General features: G+C 36.4%; 3 protein-coding genes across 5 annotated transcripts in view; 2 read left to right on the top strand and 1 right to left on the bottom strand.

Annotated features, from left to right (window-relative positions):
- The window catches only part of LOC107014241 (polypyrimidine tract-binding protein homolog 2), an 11,968-nt gene extending 8,295 nt beyond the window's left edge, over window positions 1-3,673 (top strand). For all 3 annotated transcript variants that reach the window (XM_027915261.1, XM_015214091.2, XM_027915262.1), the window contains 6 exons: window positions 524-616; window positions 1,090-1,147; window positions 1,719-1,823; window positions 1,924-2,005; window positions 2,759-2,871; window positions 3,046-3,673. In XM_027915261.1, coding sequence (XP_027771062.1) covers window positions 524-616; window positions 1,090-1,147; window positions 1,719-1,823; window positions 1,924-2,005; window positions 2,759-2,871; window positions 3,046-3,399 — 805 coding nt within the window. In that variant the 3' untranslated portion in view covers window positions 3,400-3,673. The remainder of the gene's footprint in view (window positions 1-523; window positions 617-1,089; window positions 1,148-1,718; window positions 1,824-1,923; window positions 2,006-2,758; window positions 2,872-3,045) is intronic.
- Window positions 3,674-4,014: 341 nt separating this feature from the next.
- Window positions 4,015-16,337, top strand: LOC107014239 (ATP-dependent zinc metalloprotease FTSH 11, chloroplastic/mitochondrial). The gene is made up of 17 exons (XM_015214090.1): window positions 4,015-4,888; window positions 5,374-5,527; window positions 5,677-5,769; window positions 5,985-6,073; window positions 6,372-6,495; window positions 7,335-7,454; window positions 7,563-7,613; window positions 8,127-8,188; window positions 9,308-9,365; window positions 10,348-10,473; window positions 10,559-10,639; window positions 11,004-11,133; window positions 13,242-13,390; window positions 13,745-14,026; window positions 15,435-15,524; window positions 15,657-15,710; window positions 15,798-16,337. Exons 1-17 carry the CDS (start codon window positions 4,275-4,277, stop codon window positions 15,960-15,962), a joined length of 2,442 nt encoding a protein of 813 aa, XP_015069576.1. The 5' UTR covers window positions 4,015-4,274; the 3' UTR covers window positions 15,963-16,337.
- A 111-nt stretch (window positions 16,338-16,448) lies between these two features.
- On the bottom strand, window positions 16,449-19,378 carry LOC107012840. Its single transcript, XM_015212783.2, has 3 exons — window positions 18,983-19,378; window positions 17,765-18,016; window positions 16,449-17,132 (listed from the first exon to the last, which is right to left on the bottom strand). The coding sequence occupies exons 1-3, from the start codon at window positions 19,337-19,339 to the stop codon at window positions 16,794-16,796; spliced, it is 948 nt and encodes a 315-aa protein (XP_015068269.1). The 5' UTR covers window positions 19,340-19,378; the 3' UTR covers window positions 16,449-16,793.
- Window positions 19,379-20,902: the final 1,524 nt, after the last annotated feature.

Raw genomic sequence — 20,902 nt, forward strand, 5'->3', positions numbered from 1 at the left:
GGGGGGGGGGGGGTGTGCTGCTGCACATCTTTGATGACCTTTTTTTTAAAAAAATTATTCTCTGAAGGGGTGCACATGTTCCTTAGCTTAACTGCTCCATATACATTGTATATTGACATTTCAGGCACCTTCTTCTTGCGCTCATGTCCATTCTAGCTATGTGCCTAACGAACTTATCATGCTGCTACAGAAAATATTTATAAGTAGGAGTCCAGGACTGGGAGCTTATTTCCTTATCGTGTTAGACAATGGCTGATCCTGGTATAAATTGCTGGTCAGAGATGTTAATTGTTTGGGTTTTTTGTGTAATTTAGTTGGCTAAATTGAGGTGGTTGGCCAGCTGTTTAAATTACATATGGTCTGAGCTATTAATGGAATTCTATGATTTTGCAAGGGTGAAAATTTCTCTAAATTTTCATACCAAACTCAATTGGTGTACTGGAGAACTTATTACTAGCTACTAGCTAGTACTTATTGTTCATGCAGGGCAGTTGACTGATTTTTTTCTTTTCTCGTGCATCAGCTACTTGATTCCGGAACTGGGACCATGTACCCTTAAAATCACATATTCTGCCCATACTGATCTGAGTGTGAAGTTTCAGAGTCATCGTAGCAGGTACAAATGATCTCCATCTACCTCTCTATCTCACACACATGCACATTTTCGGATGAAGTAAATAACCTTATTGATGATGGGAAGAAAAGCTCCCCTATAAAGTGGCCTACCAAAAAGTTGAGAACACACAAAAAATATGATTTTCCACAAAGATACTCATCTTCTATACAAACATACACACTCATAAGTGTTGACTGTTTTTTCAAAACCTGTTTTGAAAAGGCTTTTCTCGAGCGGGAGGGTCTTATGGAAACAACCTCTCTCCCTTGCCAAGGTAGGGGTAAGGACTCCATACATCCCACCCTCCCTAGACCCCAATACTTCATATGTTGTTGTTTGAAAGTTGGTCATACAGAATGCTTTTGCGCAATCTTCACTGTACTTAATTGCATCTTATATATGTTTTAATCTGTTTGTGTTAATTATTGCTTTCCACTCTTCTAACTTATATTTTGTTTATGGTTTTTATTTAGGGACTACACCAATTCTCTTCTTCCTGTTGCTTCCTCAGCCATAGATTCAAGTGGTCAGGTAATGAATCAGTCAAAGCTCTAAAGTGCAGACTCACTTGTGCGTAGAGGATTTGCTAGGATTGTTAGATCCTCTTCCAGTTCCCTTGTTGCTGCCATTATGGATTTCTGTTGGATTACTTTAAGATACTGCCCTTTCATACTGCAAAGTATTAATTGAACCACCATGAACGTGTATACCGATCTAATGTAGGATTGAGGCATAAGTTTATTGATTGATCATTGGTGTGTATGTGAGAATTTGAGAAGGAAGAAAAGGCTTCTTTGTGTTTCGATATATCTTTACATCTCAGTAGAAGGGGTATTTATACAATGAGCGCTATAACTAAATTAGGAAAGAGAGTTAATTTTGATAGAAGTAATGTTCTCTTATAATTGTGCTAGGTAATAAAGTTTCCTGGAATGAAGCTAAGCTATTATTAACACAATCAACAGTATTCATATCTTTACATGGAATGCACTTATTTTTCATGTTTCTATGGTTTACGTCTTTTGCGATATGTTCCTGGGGGCAAGTTGGTCATGGAATGCTGTCTATCCTTTCTTTTAAGTTTCTTCCATCTGTGATGCAGTTCAGTTTGGGTCTGGATGGGAAGAAACTGGAACCTGAGAGTAATGTTCTTCTTGCTTCCATTGAGAACATGCAGTATGCAGTAACCTTGGATGTCCTATACACGGTAACACTCTTCTTCAGTTGCAAAAAAGCTTTTGTAATTTCTTTCATAACCATCTTCTGACTTGTTTTGTTGGTTCTCATTTTCCTTCACATATGCTCAGGTTTTCTCAGCTTTTGGTCCTGTCCTAAAGATTGCTATGTTTGATAAGAATGGAGGGCTTCAGGCTCTGATACAATATCCAGGTAAGATGAAGTGCGGACAATAATTTCCGAACTGTTAGTTCTTGCCCTTACTCATTACTTGCTTGCTCCAATGTTTCAAAATCATTTGGCAAATGGCCAACACTGTTCTCAGTTTCCTGACATTATATTATGTTGTGATTTCTATATGGCATTCTATATTCAAGCAGGGTATCTGTTTCTAGTGAATATTTTATTGGAAATGTACTTGCTGTCTGGAATTATGACCCTTGCAAGTATTTTTTTTTTTGTTTTTTTTGGACTGAGGAATTGCAATTATTTTATGGAATTTCAACTCCAGACCACTCCATAAAAGATAGGTTTCTTACTCCATTTACCTGGAACAAGCTAAACCCCTGTAAATAGCTCCAGTTCAGTTTTTTGGATTCTCTTAGCTCTCTGATCCTAGAATAGGCTTGATATACTAGAGTTAACTTATATTCTTTTCTTTTGTGTTCCCTTTTGTGGTTCAAAATCTTCTTGATGCATTTTAATTGGCCAAATTTCATATAAAGAAAGACATACTTTTTGCTGTCTTTTTCTTCTTTTTTGGTTTCCTCTCAAGTGACTTGGTTAAATAAGATAGTTGGTATGTTAGTCAAAGCAATGTTTTGAACTCGTCCACCCTAGGGAGCAATGTTTTCCTCTTGTGAATTGGTCAGCTTGTACAAACTTCGAAGTAGTGGATTTGAATTGGTTATTCTGTACTCAGATGCTTGTGAGTTGAACTAAGCTATAGCCTTGTTGAACCTACAGATGTGCGCACAGCTGCTGTTGCGAAGGAAGCTTTGGAAGGACATTCCATATATCAAGGTGGATATTGCATGCTTCATATCTCTTACTCTCGACACACAGATCTTAGTATAAAGGTAAAAGCAGCTTTGTAGAGATACTAATTTGTGAAGGGAACTCTGTAATTTAGTGTCCGCCATCTCTCTTTTGTTCATTACTTAATACCCTCCAGCTTCCCGAGCTTTCTTTCCCCATTTCCTGTGAGGGAACAATTCACTGCCTAATTGAATGGTTATTTTTACTGATTTCAGATTAATAATGATCGCGGCAGAGATTACACAATCCCAAATACTCCGATGATGAATTCTCAACCTTCAATCATGGGGCAACAGCCGCCTCAGATGGGAGGTCCAGGCGTTCATCCCTATGGTGCCCCTGTCCAGTGCACGCCAGCTCCAGGTGTTGCTCCGCCTCAGCATTCTGCAGGCTGGAACTCGGCCCCCGCCACTGCAACTCCATCAATGCCGATGCAGATGCATAACCACCCTTACATGCCAACTGCTAGTATGCCCTCTCAAATGGGTCCTGGGATGATGCCAATGCATGGACCGAACGTCATGCCACATTCTACTCCAATGCCTCCTTATCATCCACAATATCACTAGTGCGAAACAAGTTTTGCCTACTAGAGTCCTCAATATTGTTGCAGAGATGTGTTAACCAAAAATGTCACTAGTCTTTTGGTCCTAACTTGCATATCTTGCTTCTTTTTTTGTCTGTATTTTCTGTCATGTTCTCTTTTTTCTCCCTTTTGAGGTCAATGGATGGTTTCATACCTGCTTTTAGGCTCTGCATTGTACACTATTCTTGATCATCTATCATCACAATGAATGATAATTGGAGCCAAAGGCTTTCCTTTCACGCTCCCCTTGTGTGGAACTCATATGCTCGCCTATACACTCTTGTTATGTTGAAAACGACGAGTAAAACAAGACCCAAACATCTTATGGTTGTTTTTAAACTTTGATAAACTTAGTTTGGTTGGAATATATATTTAGCTTTTTTGAAATCGTGTTTGTTTGAATAACAATTTTCTTAAATGGTTTTCAAACTCCAAATATACAAAAGCTTAAACAGAGCAAGTGAAGAATGTGAAAATGGATAGGCCACATAAAAGTAATGAACTTTGGTCTAAGAAAACAGGGGTTTGCCGTTGGGATATGAAAATAGCTATATGAGTAGTATTTTTTTTCAAAAAAATAAGTGAAATTATAGAGGCCACATGAAGAAGAGCGCCAATTTGAGTAGAGATAAGGTTTTCTTGTTTTTGCTCTATAATTCCAAACAAGAAATAACTCAATCCAATCCCTTCATCTCTCTAATTCGAACAAAAGGGGGAGAAGAGACCAAAAAAATTAATAAAAATCCTCTCTTTTGCAGTAAAGAATCTTCAAGTCTTTGGATTGAGTTCAACCCAAAGTATCTTCTTCTTCTTCTTCTTTAAACCCTAAAATATCTAAATCTTAAGGAAAGAGAAGCCATGACCACTCTTCAAGCTTCTCTTCTCTTCAAGCCTTTACCTCCTCTTCGCCATTTTTCTTCTTCGAAACATGTTCGGTCCCTTTCTTTCTCCAACGCTTTATCCTGTCGTCGTTTATCTACAACTGCATCTACTCCTTTCAAGACTCGGTTTTGCCGCCACAATTTACTGCTTCATTGTACATTGAATCCTGAACAAGTCGATTCCTCATCGGAATTTGCCTTATCTAATAATGATGACAATTCTATTCCCGAGATGGAACCCCTAGAATTCAATGAACCATCTGTTGTTCAGATTGGTTCCGTTCAAAATTCTTCCATTGACTCCAATGCTGGAGTTGTCAGTAGTAGTAGTCTTTCTGATAATGAAGCGGCATCTGAGGTTTTGGTGGAGAATGATGAACTCAAGAAAAAACTGCCTATACTGGTTTTTTTGATGGGGGTATTTGCAAAGGTGAAGAAAGGGTTTGAGAATATTTTGCTGTCTGATTGGTTTAGCTGGTGGCCGTTTTGGCACCAAGAGAAACGTCTGGAGAGATTGATAGCGGATGCCGATGCAAATCCAAACGATGCTGCTATGCAGAGTGCTTTGCTTGCTGAACTCAACAAACACAGGTAAACTTTAGTCTGCCTTATTTATTTCATCTGCACCAGTGACAGAATCTAGAAGAGGTATATACCAGTAAAGTTTTTTTTTAATTTTTATGAGGAATGGTGTGTGTTCACTACTGATTTCTAAGGTGCTTTTCTCTAGGGGAGGTAGAATGACTAGGATACTACTTTTTTACAATCTTTGCCTGTATCATAAAATAGATAAAATACAAAGCTGTTTAATGTGGTCATTGTTTTCATGGATGCTTTTGATTAATCTGCCTAGTTGCGACTCTCACTATTTCAATTACAAACTAAGAGAATCATATGTGATGTAGCTAAACAATTATGCAGCCTGTCAGTTCCTATGAGTTATTGTTTTGGAGTCTTTCACCTGATCACTTTGGATTACTTTTGTTTCCTTTTTTAGGTTTGTCTGTAAGTTACCTTAGCTGCACAAATTTATTTTTAGAGAGTATTCACTGTTCTCTTTATCTTTTTAACCTTAGCCCTGAGTCTGTCATTCGGCGCTTTGAGCAGAGAGCTCATGCTGTAGACAGTAGAGGAGTTGCAGAATATATGCGAGCTCTTGTGGCTACAAATGCTATTGCTGAATATCTACCAGATGAGCAATCTGGAAAGCCTTCCAGTCTTCCTTCACTGGTAATTGTTGATCATATAATACCTTCAGGTTTTTGTGTCTATTGGCAATGCCACCTGAACTCTAGATATTCTGCTTACTCCTGTAATTTGTACTGCACTTGTCTCTTGATTTGCTGTTCTGTTTGATGAATAATGGAATAAAATTATAGTTGCAAGAGTTGAAGCAACGGGCATCAGGGAACATGGACGAACCCTTTTTAAATCCTGGCATTTCCGAGAAGCAGCCATTACATGTTGTGATGGTAAGATACTCTCAGCACTGTAGTTTCTGTTGAGACAAGGAGTCTAATGTTCATCTTAAGCATCATACCTAAAACTAGTGTTACTAACAGTTAAATATGAAACCATGGCTATTGGTGCTTCCATTGACTCTGCTCATAATTACTTTGTCCATTTGTTGGGTCATGCTTTTGTGCTTGCATGTTGTTTACCCAGAATTCTCTATTTTCGCATGTAGGTTGATCCTAAAGTTTCAAACAGATCATCACGTTTCGCGCAAGAGTTTCTCTCAACTATTATATTCACTATTGCCATTGGCTTGGTCTGGTAAGTGCATCTTCTTGAATTTACTATTCTATATGTACAGAAATGAGGCCCAGTAATTTCTCTAGATATATAGTCCTGTCCTTTTCTCCAGATTTTCTGGGAGTGTGTTTGTGGCAGGGGGATTTTGCACTGATTATTTTACGTTGCTTGTTAGCATATTAACTGATTTGTCTCTGTTGTTATCTTAGTTTTCACTCTCTTTCCTTGTTTTACGTAACTTCTTATGTGTTTCGTTGGCAGTTATTTAGTCTTGTTCTTCTATATTTTTACTAAGAAAGGGGTACAATCATTTTTTCAGGATAATGGGTGCTACTGCACTTCAGAAATATATTGGTGGCTTAGGTGGGATAGGAGCTTCAGGTGTTGGTTCAAGCTCATCCTATGCGCCGAAAGAATTGAATAAAGAAATAATGCCTGAGAAGGTTTGTTTTCTTTCTGGAGATATTACATGTAGGTTGTCTTCTGCACCAATCTTATGATGTGCTATGTGATTAAAGGGTTTGGAAGCTAATTTTATTCTATTTTACTTCTTAATCTTGTCATAGTATGAAATATCTAGTTTGTATGTGTTCCTCGTTTTGGTATTAGAAAAAGGAGTTCAAGTCCCTAGGAATTTCATTCAGAAATTTAGGAGTCATGAAATTTGGAGAATTTAAGCGTCTCATTTTTTATTTTTTATGTTCTTGCATTATCGGACATCCACCAGTGAGCAATAGAGACTAACTTGGAAAGGGAAGTAGGAACAGCTTCAAGTATCTCTTTTATCCCAGGCTATGCCTTATGTAACTTACTTCCATATCAATTTTATTGTATATTAACATAAATGTTAATGTGTCATTGGTCTTGGTTGTTTGGTTCTCTTAATCTTCCAGCTTTTCCCGGAGTAACTCTTTGAGTATTAGCTCACTCAAACTATTAACAACTTCTAAAGTTTGTACAACATTCTCTCTTTGGGTATTAAGACCCAACCCGGTAGAAATGATGCTCCCGAGGCTCACCGACTGGAATGTTTTCAATAGACAAATACTAATAGTCCTTGTTGGGTTATTTACTTGTTCAGCTTTAGATTAATGTGTAGGTGCTTGAGAAGATGTTGGATGGACTTGAACCTCCACACTTATGCTATAGTGCTAGTCAATACTAGAGTTTGCATTTTTCTCCCAGAGATGTCTAATAGAGATTGGGAAAAGTATGACTTCTCTTGTTGGGGGATTTGGATCTTGCAGCTGTTTTTGTTTATCTCTTTTTCTTTTGGATGCAGAATGTCAAAACCTTTAAGGATGTCAAAGGTTGTGATGATGCTAAGCAAGAGCTTGAGGAGGTCGTTGAGTACCTAAAAAATCCTTCCAAGTTCACTCGGCTTGGAGGAAAGTTGCCGAAGGTTTGCGCTATTATGCCCGTTTATCCTGGCTTGTTATTATTAATGTGCTTCCTTTTTTTGTAAAACACCCCCTATGCTTTTCCTGATGGAATATTGTCTTGTTTTTAGGGAATTCTCTTGACTGGAGCACCTGGAACAGGAAAAACTCTCCTTGCCAAGGTAAGCTGTTGATTACATCTTATGCTGAAATAGCTGTGCACATTGGATGTTCCATGTGTCGGCTAGCAGTGTTCTTTGTTATATCTTCAGATGCATTGTGCACTTCCAACTATAATCAAATTCAGATGCAATTTCTTTTTGTTAGTTGTGAATTGTGAGTCTCCTGCTTGAGCAGTTTCTTCCTTCTTCCCTTTTCCTATTTGGTGATGTAAAATTTGCTAATCCTTTTCTCTTTTTGATATAGAAAATTCATTTAAGATTTTTAATTCCTTGTATTACAAAATTAGTTATTTCTTCTGCTCTTGAATAATTTCTTAAGTGTCAATATTGGTCCTTTTTTAATTAGTTAAAGATTTCTCTTCTATTACCTTGTTCTCTTCTTTGGGCTAAGTTCTTTATTATGCATTCTTCCTTCATTCATAATATGACCTTTTGCTTTCTAATTCTGCATTCTAATTATGTAAACATAAGCATGTAGATACGCTAATCCTGCTTAATTATCTTGATTTGAAGGCTATCGCTGGGGAAGCAGGGGTGCCTTTCTTTTATAAGGCAGGCTCTGAATTTGAAGAAATGTATGTTTACTACTTTCTCTACCTCATAACTTGGTCATGTGTGTATCCAATATGTGATAGAAACTTGTGATTTGTGAGCTCCTCTTACTTTCTAGAAGAAGCTCAGTTTCTTAGGGGTAGCAAACTGCTTGGTGCTTAGAAAATTACCTTAGTCAGTTTTTGTTCATTATATGTACACATCTGCAGTATTTGCTTCCAGCATCTAGGGAATTGAATGATATCTGTCATTGATATCACAGTTTGTCATATTAACTTTTTGACTATGAAGAGAGATTGGTAATTGCGCACAAACCTATGCATGACAATATGTCGAAATTTGGATAATGTAGGCCAATAGGTATAGTAGGGCAGATCTTTTTTCCTGGACACCTGACAAGTAGGATTTTAATGATCTATTCCAACTTTAAGATGGTACAAAGTGTACACGCATAATCACAGTGAGCAAATCCTCTGTCCAAACATACATACTTATGATTAAGTCCACTTCATGCACGTTACCATTTTACCCCAGAAGACTATTTAGAATGTACTAAAGATACTGCATCTTTTCCCTAAAAATTTGGGAATCCTTTCCCTCCAAGTGTCCTACTAAATTCATGTGGGAGTGGTGCTATAGGCAGCTTTAGTTTCCTTGTCAAGTATGCTCCTGCATTCTAGATGCTCCATGGTTGACTTTAGCACAACTCGCTTTACTTACAAAACCGGTAAAACTGTACCAGAGTCGACTTGTGAAGTTGCAAAGCAGAAATAGGTGATTAGAATCTGTAGTATTCTTTTTGCACGAGGGCATCGGGTACAGCTGAGCATGTAGTAATTGTGCTCTGTCAAGCATGCTTCAGGTGCTACCAGCCAAGTGAAGCAGGAAATATTGTTGAAGTCTTTTAACTTACCATATGTTCTTCCAAGACCAGAGAAGTTGATGAGTTGGATAGTCACTTTCAGCATGATTTTACTATGGAAGTCCGTCCTTCTGTCCTTCTAAGAGCACACTGTCTGATATTGTGCACTTTATTATTTTGTTTCTTTTTTGTTTTTGGCCAACTATTTTCACTTTTTAAGATCTTACAGCTTTACCTAACAATCTAATTAACTTGGCTGGGAAATTTTACATTCTTTTAGGTTTGTAGGAGTTGGTGCTCGGCGTGTGAGATCTTTGTTTCAAGCTGCTAAGAAGAAGGTTTGATAGATAACACATACATCACTTACTTATTGTGGTTTGTAAAGAAAATTGCATTTATAGATCAGAGCAAAATCGTGTGAAATGTACAGTATACTTGGTAAACACTGGACTGAAAATTTTCAGTCAATGCTGAGTTATGCTTGAAAAGCTCACTTTTACTTAAGTGGTTCCGTTGTGAAGCAATAGGATCTCTGTTATTCCATGAAGTAGCAAGCATATACACATATACATAGAATCTTAACTACGGAAAGAATCTAAAAGGACAATCCTATAGATCTGTTATCAATTCCTATAATTATGCTTTTTATGTATATTACAATGAATAAGACTGCATTCATTCCTTAACACTCTGAAATGAACTTATGTTCGAGTTACATAGTAGAAGAACTGCGTGAGATCACCCATAATTGGTTATGAATGTCTCCTGCGTGATTTATGAAGCTGCAGTCACTTTAATACTTGCCTGTCTGTCATCATTTGGCATACTTCCAATTTGGGCTGTCCATATAGAATGTACCTTCATCAATGGGAAAAAGGAATTTTCACCTTTCTAAAATCAAGAGTTTGGAGTGAACGATGAATTCAGCTAGTGAAAGAGGAGGTTTTGGGGTAACTCCTAACAAAGCAGTTGCTAGAAATTCCATTTTTTTATATTAGACTCTGCTATACTAGGAAAGTAACTTCCTTGTTTGCTTGATTAACAAAGCTTAAAGGGAATGATGCCCTAGTATCTGCCTTGAATTTTCTTGTTGTTAAACTTGCTACTTCCGTCTGAAATGCAAAGTTAAAGAACTCCTCGTTAAATAACTGTGAAAACCTAATGGGAAGTTGGAAGTCCTCTTTCTGCTTCATGTTAGTATATCTATCATGTGAGATAATTTGCTTTGTGAAGGATTTAATGTCTGTTTCCCTTTTTCAAGAAGCTCAATCAGTTTCCTGGAACTGCTTTCTAATTTTCATGTGTGTGACATCCTTTTAGGCTCCATGCATCATATTTATTGATGAAATTGATGCTGTTGGATCAACTCGAAAGCAGTGGGAAGGGCATACTAAGAAAACACTGCATCAGTTGCTTGTTGAGATGGATGGTTTTGAGCAAAATGAGGTAAATGCCTTGAAGTTAAAGTATCTGAATTATGAATATCTCTCCTGAATTTGAAACTGAAGTGCACGTTTGACTCATTATACAGGGCATAATATTGATGGCTGCGACAAACTTGCCTGATATTCTTGATCCTGCCTTGACAAGACCCGGTAGATTTGATAGGCATGTAAGTCTTTTGGAGCTTTTCCATCCTGTTCGGCTGCTTTTCTACTTCCAGTCTTCCAGATATCCACACAAAAGTACCTCTTAATAATATTAAGACTTTGTGCAAGATCTTAATGATTAAGACCTATTCAAACCAAATAAGTGCTTAAATCTTAACGTAAACAAAATGCACTAAATGACCCAAGGTCTGAACCATTCAGATCTCCAATAAGGGCAAACTAATGAGGCCTTGGTTTGAATTTTGTTGAACGACCCCCTTTTGGAAAGAAACATTCTAAGTGATGAATTTGAGGAATATTTATTGTATTTTCTTCTATAAATATAGTTTATCATCAAGCTGTTAACATCAAAACAACTTTTTCTAGATTGTGGTTCCCAATCCAGATGTGCGGGGTCGTCAAGAGATCTTAGAGCTTTATTTGCAAGACAAACCAGTTAGTGACGATGTCAATGTGAATGCCATTGCTCGTGGAACACCAGGATTCAATGGAGCAGGCAAGTGCAATGCCCATTTTATTATTATGTTCATTTCCTTTTGGTTTAGTTTCCATATAATGTGAATCTTTTTTATCCTAAAATTGATGTCTACTGAGATGGTATACTACCTTCTTCGAGATTGAAATGGATGATCCTGTTACGTGGATTCTATCTATGACTTCTTAAATATTTTGGTAAAAGAAGATTGGATTTGTGAAGTTGGCTGTATCATTTATCCAAACTGCTAGACATGGGTTATTCCTCAAAATAACTCTGGAAGTGTGAAAAGTGAAGCTCATGGATGCGGGATGTAAAAAGTAAAATATTATGCAAGTTCATGGGCCAAATACACGAATAAGAGCACTAATTTATACTTTTTCTTATCAGATCACTGAACTAGATTAAATTTGGAACGAATTGTATTCTTGTGTCCATTGTTTTGTGCATTGTTTCCTTGTAGTAGCATTGCTTTAGGAACTTCTTTTGACAAGTTACTGTTGGCTGATGCCGGAGTTTTTTTCCTAGCCTAGATACATCATGTTAGTGTTATTGACCATTGGAATAGTGGTATTATTGATACATCATTTCCCGGTTACTAATTGTCATGTTCCCTAGGGATCTGGGCGGATTATGATATTTGGAGATTGGGCAATTTACTGAAGTGAATATTCGATAGAATTAAAGTACCAATGACTTGTGAAAGGGCTAGATGAATGATGATTCTGATAATTTGTTTACTTTTGGGTAAGATGGGATTATAATTTCTGTAACAATTTCTTTTTATCATAGTGTCAATTGACTCACTAGATAAAAATAAAACTTGAATTCTTAAAACAGAGAGGGGTTTGCGCTGGGTGGTGAGGAGTGAGGTACATCAACAGTTTTTCACTTGCTCAAGTGAAAAACTGAGCACTCATATGCGTTTTGTGAAGGAATATGAGCATTTCAACTCTATCATTGAGGCTATGGATGGAGTAGTCCAGAATCATTCGAGAATTCATTTAGCCTTTGGAAATTGAGACTTCTTTTTTGGGAAAGATAAAAAATTGGATGTGGAAGTAGAGATAGGCTCTACAAGCTGGTAGGCATAGAGTATGCCAATGAATTGAAGAGTTGTCCTAGTGTGAAGAGATAGATAGATTTGGAGTAAATAGAGATAGAGAGCGGCTCAGGGGAGTGAGGAGTGAGTCTAGCAAAATTAGTGGTTGATGGCTGGATTGAGAGGGAGAAGCCTGGTTGAGAATATAATAGGTTGAGACACAGTTACAGAAACAGGGTCACCGAAGTTTGGCTGTGATACCACATGAAAAAGTATGAAAATTCACATCAAAATCTTGACCCAATGGGTGGAATAGACAAGAAACATTATAAATCCTTTGGAAACCTTTTCTCAACCAATGTAGGACTGATAAATATTTCAACAGCCTCTATCATGTGTTAAATCAATTCTTGAAATTACTCCTGGATGAAAGATTATTTTGCCTTCATTTTCTTTTATTATTACCTGACCTTGTGCTCTTTTTGTTGGGCGAGAAGACGCAGTGGCTCCACAAGGGTGTGGCTGAAGTAGACAAAAGAAAAGAGAGAGAGTAGACTTACTAAGCTGAGGAGTAGGCATGGAGTTGAGAGTACAAGTATATTCGATAGTAGATGATAAAACACAGAAGTAGACTTACTAAGCTGAGGAGTAGGCATGGAGTTGAGAGTAAAAGTATATTCAATAGTAGATGATAAAACACAGAGAGAGAGAGAGAGTAGATTTACCAAGCTGAGTAGCAGCCTGGAGTTGAGACCAAAAGTAGATTCGATACCTTAAGAGTGATAGAAGTGTTAAAGAAAAAAAATTGAGTGAGCTTACCAAAGCTTGGTTCTGATATCATGTGTAAACTAAAAGAGAAAAATAATGAACACCTGATGATAGTGGCATACAATATAGGTGTCAAATTCAAAACACATGATATTTGTTTCGTGTGGCACTATATTTTACTAATGACATCACTCTTGTAACACGACATTTTAATACTAAAACATCCTACCACTTTTTCTAGGAACTGTTAATTCAAGTGCTCATAACCTGGTTCTTTTCTCAATATGGAAATATTACTAACAGTTCCTGTTTGAAACAGATTTGGCAAATCTGGTGAATATTGCAGCCATTAAGGCTGCTGTTGAAGGTGCTGAGAAGCTAAATGCATCGCAGTTGGAGTTTGCAAAAGATAGGATAATAATGGGAACAGAACGCAAAACCATGTTCCTTTCAGAAGACTCAAAAAAGGTATTCTGCTCTATTATGAAAAATATGTTCATGTTTGTCTCCTGTAACTCACTTGTAAGTTTGATTGGGTTTGACATCAGGCATTATTGGTAATCTATGTAATTATTTGATTTTACGTGTTTATGAACAGGCAAAATTCTTTAAAATATAAAAACTTATTGAGCCTAAAAATATCAAGATGTGCATTTTCTGAGTGCCGTGCAGAATCTAGGTCAACCTCTTGTATAGTAAATGAAAGGACTCTTTGGATGCTTGCTTAATGGCACCTTGTTTTCCTGTCCTTGTTCTGTGGTGAACATGTTACAATATCCCATACATATTAATCACCATTATGGTAAATATCGTCTTTTTCAGCTAACTGCATATCACGAGAGTGGCCATGCAATTGTTGCTTTGAATACTGAAGGCGCACATCCAATACATAAAGCTACAATCATGCCACGTGGGTCTGCTTTGGGAATGGTTACACAGCTTCCTTCAAATGATGAGACATCAATCAGCAAAAAGCAGTTGTTAGCACGGCTTGATGTTTGTATGGGAGGAAGAGTAGCCGAGGAGCTGGTCTTTGGTCCAGACAATGTAACTACTGGGGCTAGTAGTGACCTACACACAGCTACAGAACTTGCTCAATACATGGTACGATTTCACTACAGCAGTGCTTCAAGCCTGACTTTTTTTTTCGTTTAGTCTGACTATTTTCCGAATTTTATATATGAATGAAAGCTACGTTTCGGCAAATTATATAAACTTACTAAGGAAGAAAGAGCAAAACTTTTCACAGCCGAGGTCGCAAGCATTACGGAAGATTCGTTAGCTAATTCAATTCATCCTACCAGGGTCACATCACTTCCNCAATGTCGTGCCGATGTCTCCCTTACGAAAATGAAGATAAGTCTTTTGATTAGGGGGGTGACAACCGAGGCTTTTAAGAGAAGTTGCCATAGAGGCTATAAAGAGCTATTTCATATCTAATAGGAAAAAATTCTTATGTCTAATGTGGGAAATGGGGTCCCAGGATTGCCTCTGCATGCTCCATCAGTATTGCACTTCATTCCTCAGTGGTNTAAAAATACTTCTTTCCTCTTCCCTTTTTGTTTCTCTAGTTCACTAAACAAAGATTTTTTTTAAGACGCTTTGAACAGTTTAGAAGTATATGGATTATCATGTATTAAAAATATTAGCTATGAGAAAAAATTATTTCCCAGTACTTTTTTGCTCATCAGCAAGTACATGCCTACATATTTCAACGTACGCATGCAGATTAAATCTGATGTTCTTACTGGCTGCATGATTTCTTTTACATTACTGATTTGGCTTTTAGCTGCATTTATATGGCAGAATTTGTTAACCCAGAATGTCTTGTTTTTCAACAACATCATACAGGGTAGTCTTATTCCATTTTGATTTCTTGCCAGTTAACTGCAGAAAGAAAAATAATATTTATGTGAACATCAAGACCTTTGGATTGCAGGTTTCTTAAGGAAGTTACCTAACTGATGAAGTTGGGAAGGAAAAATTGTCCCATGTTAAACTGAAATGATCAGAAAGATACTGGGCTCAGAAAATTGAATCTTGCCGACCTGAAACTTCAATTTTCAAAGTTACTTTTGCTTTCCTTGGACTGTGTCCAGTTTTTCTCAGAGAAAATAGTATCGCCTTTAGTTCCTTTACCTCCATCTACTACTATTTGTCAATATAAGTAAAATTAACATCTCTGTAACCTAGGCATAACCCAACATGGTGGAAAGTGAAAAAAAGAAAGCAAACATACCCTCCCGATATCTATGGTGTGGGAGTATTTTGACAAGACATAAGTTAGAAGCTACTAAAGTTTTACCCCACATGAGATGTAGCTTCTCCACAGGCAAAAGCTGCCTTGAGAAGGTTTCTCTCCGGACCTGGTTTATAGTAATAGTAAAAAAGAATCGGTTCTTTGTTTTCTTTGTCTGACTAATGTATATATTCAGCTATGAATGATGTTATTAAATTTGTCAGAATGAAGCTTTCTGTTTCGAGTGTGTGACAATACCACATTTTTCTTTAGGTATCATCCTGTGGGATGAGTGATGCAATTGGACCTGTTCACATAAAAGAGCGGCCAAGTGCTGAAATGCAATCACGTATGGATGCTGAGGTATGTGCTAAGCTCGAGTTTAAAAACATTTTTTTCTGACAACTGACCTGATGAAAAATTTCTAAGTCATAGTATTCTAGTATGTTTTTGTTTGGGTTGATAACCTCTTATAAGTTTGTTCTTCTGATACAGGTGGTCAAACTTCTAAGAGAAGCATATGATCGCGTAAAGGCCCTCCTAAAAAAGGTTTGTCTTACATATCTTAATGATCATAGAGCTATACTAACTGTTCGGTTAGCATAAGCTTATCTATGATTTTCTTTTTCAATGCAGCATGAAAAGGCTCTACACACTCTGGCAACTGCCCTTCTAGAGCGTGAAACATTGAGTTCAGAAGATATAAGGCGGATTCTTCTCCCTTTCTCTGAAGACCGGCTCTCTGAACAACAGCAGCAGCAGCAGCAGCCTCAGGACGAAGAAACACTCGCATTGGTTTAGATGTATGGCTTTCTCTTCCATGGGTGATCATCTCAACTGGTGTAGGGGGCTATTATGTACAGTGTATAAGGAGCACTAGTTTTGATTACAGGTCTTCACTATTTTTTTCTCTTTCCTTTTCTGTTGTAACATATTTTTAGGACTTCCATTTCCTGGCATACAAAACAGGTAGCTTCAGTAGTGTTGTACGCCTTAGTAGGACTTCCAAAATCTCTTTTTCCCCTTTTCTTTGTCAGTCAATTTTAAATTTTATATACCCTGTATTGGGCAAAATTTTGCATGTAAACTTGGGAATTGTATATCTATTTGTTATACTGGGAATAAGGATTTACTAATTCTTCTTTCAATGCAATGTTATCTGAACAATTTGACTGATCTCTTCTTGCGTCTCTGGAGATTCATTTGGTTCAGCTTTAGGTTTGAACTCGATAATTTAAGAAAGTAATTCTGCTTCAATTTATGTGAGGGTGTTTAACATATATCATATGTTGCATAAAAAGGTTATGTTTTACATTGTATGAAGTCTTTCAACTGTAATTCACCCTGTTCTGCATTAGGGAAAACAAAAATTCGAGATTACATTGGGGTTCACATAACAAATGTAACATTGAATCAAATATGTACGTGATCATGATTCACATTATTCAACATCATCAAATTCAAGTATGTTAAACGACCGTGTGATTGTATGCCAAACCACCCCTCAACAGTTTTTGTCAATAAGCACATAAATCAGCCCAATAAGGCAGCAAGAATGAGCTTAGATGCAAATTCTCTGCATAGCCTCATGTCACATGACTGTCCAATCGCTGCATATAGAATCATGAATTCTCAAGCTTGACCAACAAGAACATCCTTGTAAGGAGTTGGCGCGACAGTAGTGGACGTTGTTTCTTTCAATGACGACTTTTTCCTTCGACTTTGCTCTTCTACTAGCAGTGGCATTTGCCCCTCCTCCACCGACGACTGTCTCCTTCGTCTTTGCTCTTCTATGAGCAGTGGCATTTGCCCCTCTCTTTCATGTATTAATCGATCCTGTGCTCCACCTCGTAGCTTTTCTAGCCTCAATCCACTCATTTGTTGCATCTTGAACACTTTCACCACATTCATTAATCCTCCAATGAACAGCAATAAACTCCCAAATAACCCAAACAACATCCAGTCTTCACTCTGCATCATTCAAAAGTCCCTCAATAGTTAGTTGATCGAACTGCACAAAAGGTGTACAAGAGATGGTACTGCTCGCTAGTATATTAGTAGTGTTCTCTATGTCATAAGCCTACAAGAAGTACAACGACATAGACAGAGTTTAAAGTACCAACCAAATGAATGTCTCAGATCCAAAAGTTGGATTGCCTATCCGCTATACGGAACATCTCTATCAACTTATTCAGTATTCACTTCATCTCCATGATAGGACTACTACTATAGAATCTATTCACAGCATCCAACGTTTAAGACGACTCCTAGAATGTTGCCAAAAATACAAGTTTTCCTTCTCTGTTCTTCTCTTTCGTTTTGATACTTGGTTGACAGGGTTAAAGACCTTTCTTATTCTTAAACTACTTCATGCTTCCCAGATGAGGGTCTTAAAAGTCGGGGAAACTAACTCAAGAGAAATAGTTATTTTCTTTTTTCAAGAGCAAGCATGACAGTTTAGTTTCTGCGGCGGAACTTGCAAGCATGGCTATTGGAGACGTGAGCATCAACCCTACGTTGAGAGTATTTATGGAAAGCCACCTTTTTTAGGTGGTATTAAACATCCGTATTGATAATTGTAAAAAAAAAATTTGGTTACTTACTAACAATTTCAAGCCATGGTGGTCATATCTTGACTGCTCTCTCCAATTGAGGAGTGATCCTACCAGAAATAGTAAACTGCCCAATAAGAAGGGAATGTTGACACTTTGTTGCAAGATTTGGACATGCCCATCCGCTCTTTCGTAAATCTGACACGAGTTATGGATTGAACCAAGCAGCCATAGAGCAGGGCCAGCAATAAGCAGACTCACAGCTTGCTTCTCCATTTTGTGATTGCCATACCCCTTTCCTGCCTTCACAAACGAATTAAATACTCGATCAGATGAAGAACTAAACATTATACTGAAACTACATAGCCAACATTCAACGTCATATAAATAATATATATTTAGCCAAGCAAAATTACTATTCCCTGCATCACATTCGTGGCTTCTTTATCTGTTAAAGAAAGACCAGACACCTCCTTATAGTGGCATAGGCTGAATTTGTGCCAGTGGTATGGTGATCTTGTCAACGGGTTCAAGTTTGGCACTGTGGTAGTTAAAAGGCTAATTATGTTTCTTTTATTCTGTTCCAAAAAATGTAGTAAATGAAATTTTCGTACATCAGACATTTTTTTCCCTTTTCCTCTACCCCACACCGGAGGATCCAGGGGCGGAGCTACCCTAGGGCAAGGTGTTGGAAAATTACATTGTATATATAGGTCAGAATTACATTGTTTGAGGTTTTGTTTTCTATCCTTGGTAGGAGCATTTGCTTTTTTACTTTATATTTTGACACCCCTTACTAAAAAAATCCTGGCTGCGCCACCGGGAGGAACAAACACTGTTTGAACTTAACCTAGCGCGATTCATACTTAATCTACCTGTTGACGGTGCAGGTACTCAACCAATAGAGTAAACCTCACTCGTTACATTTTAAGTCTTCCTAGTTGAAAACTTTTACCAATAAGCAAGGGTTCGATAATCTCCTTATCAAGCTTTCTCTCAAAGGTATAATAGATTAAAAAAGAAGTATTTTTTTTTCAATCAAACATTCTCTTATGAAATGATTGCTTAGAATTCACTGTGATGTTTTTAACATACAAAGGATGAAACAGAAGAAATATAAAGCAAATGCATAAGGTACCTGAGTTCCAATTTATTTAAGAACTTCTGAATTTTGTGACGAATAATCTCGTAAATCACAAGTGTTGTCTCACATTTTCTTTTTAACAAACTAAGACAAATAAATCAAAACAGAGGGAGTTCATAGTTTACCTGAGTGAAGAGAAACAGAATGGCTAAGAAGTTGAGAATTGTTCCTACGGAGTGAACTACCGGCACAGCGAATTCGACGAGGGCAAGCTGCGGGTCAAATCCGAGCAATAGAAATCTATAATCGATTCCAGCGAGGTGAGCTAGAAGATCATGCACATTCACTACAACGATCACCGCCAACGCTATCAGCAACAGAACTAAACCGGACAATTTCTCTTTCGAGATCTGAGCAGCGAACCCACCAGCGAGCAATATGGTAGCGAACAAGTATATACCGGCGTTGATGTACTCGAATCGGTTTCCGGTCAGCCTCGGCCCGTACAATCGCATCTCCCGCGCCGATGCTAATTTCACCATTATTGTTTTGTTGTTTGTATGAGAAAATTGAAATCTCTGTTTAAACACTGATGAAGAAGAATTCATACAGGAATTGGGGGTACGTGGCTTTTTGCATGCTGTGTGAAAGCGTCAACGTTAACACGTGTTGATCGAACGATTGTTTTAAAACTAAAATTTTGAATACTGATTTTTTATTACTGTCAAAAGTGTTTTAACTGTAAAGTTATACTCTCTCTAAAAAAATAAAATAATAACCTCCGTTTCTTTTTAATCTGTTTAAAAAAATGATTTTAATATTATTTTTTCATGTGATATATTTAAATCTATAAAATTAAAGAATAATTTCATATATTTAACATAACTTTTCCTTTAATTTAAAATTACATGATTAAAATTTTTTTTATTTTCTTAAATTTCGTGTCAAATCATATTAAACTATTCTTTATGAAACAGAAAATATATATTATTGAGTTATTGGAGCACAAATTTTGGCTTAAATCGAAAACCCTGTATAAGAATGGAGTAATTTTATTACTACACTTTATTTTATATTTCCTTCATTTCTATTTAACTCTATTTATTTAAGAAATTAAGTAAGTTTAACATTTTATTTTTATTTAGGAGTTTATTTAATGTTTTTCAAAAATCAAATTTTCAATCTACGCATATAAATTAATTAATTTAAATAAATACGAAGTAGTTGCTTTTACTTAATTTTTGTATGTTGGTTAAATATATACATTCAAAGCTAATAATTATTAATGATAAAATAGAAAAAAATATATTTATGCATTAATTTTACGAAAATATCATATATTAAGAACATTAGTTTTAGCAAGGACAATATATAAATAAACAGACAGTAATATTGATTAGTTTTTTACTCCAACTAAACTTGTATAACTGCAGGTAGGGGCGGAGCTAGCAGAGTTAGAGTTCCATCTGAATTTCTTTCGGCGAAAAATATTGTTTCCTTTGTTTCATTTTATATAGTATTTTTCATTTTTCGAATGTCAAACAATTTAATTCTGACTGACTTTTCAAATTCCTCAAGCATTTTGCTATTTCATTTGAAAAAAAGTAATTTCTAGCGTTCCATAATATTTATATTAAAAATAAGAAAGTCTAATTGACTTTTGTTCTTCCACATTTTCTTCCTAATAAATAACTTACAAATCAAAGATAATTAAAACAATATTATTTAATTAATTAGATATTTAATTTAGTTTAGGGGTGAAGTGGTAATTCAACTTTTCATCTTTGGAACTTTCCACTTATAATAATACTAGTTTTTAAGCACGTGTTGAGCACATGTGTTTCATGTGAATTTTTATAGATACCTTAGAATGACTAAAATTTCATGGAAATATATATGTTAATTGTAATGAATAATAATGTAACAATTACAAAATAAGAATAAAAACTTACGGCAACAAAACATTCATAAAAAACTAAATTAAAAGTCTAACAGAGAGAAAAAAAGACAAAAAGAAACAGAATATTTAAGAAAAATAAGATTGATGTATATATAGATGAAAAATAAGTATAAAATTAGTATATAACTCTGTGAGTTCTTATCGA

Source organism: Solanum pennellii, chromosome 3 (genome assembly GCF_001406875.1).
Source record: "Solanum pennellii chromosome 3, SPENNV200".
NCBI lineage: Eukaryota > Viridiplantae > Streptophyta > Magnoliopsida > Solanales > Solanaceae > Solanum > Solanum pennellii.

Excerpts from the sequence above, each read along its gene's own strand:
- LOC107012840 (XM_015212783.2), bottom strand. The coding sequence starts at position 19,339 with ATGGTGAAATTAGCATCGGCGCGGGAGATGCGATTGTACGGGCCGAGG. Across the intron at positions 18,017-18,982 it reads TTCTGTTTCTCTTCACTCAG|GCAGGAAAGGGGTATGGCAA; the intron begins GTAAACTATGAA and ends TCGTTTGTGAAG. Across the intron at positions 17,133-17,764 it reads ACCATGGCTTGAAATTGTTA|AGTGAAGACTGGATGTTGTT; the intron begins GTAAGTAACCAA and ends TGAATGATGCAG.
- LOC107014239 (XM_015214090.1), top strand. The coding sequence starts at position 4,275 with ATGACCACTCTTCAAGCTTCTCTTCTCTTCAAGCCTTTACCTCCTCTT. Across the intron at positions 5,528-5,676 it reads CTTCCAGTCTTCCTTCACTG|TTGCAAGAGTTGAAGCAACG; the intron begins GTAATTGTTGAT and ends ATAAAATTATAG. Across the intron at positions 9,366-10,347 it reads TTCAAGCTGCTAAGAAGAAG|GCTCCATGCATCATATTTAT; the intron begins GTTTGATAGATA and ends ACATCCTTTTAG.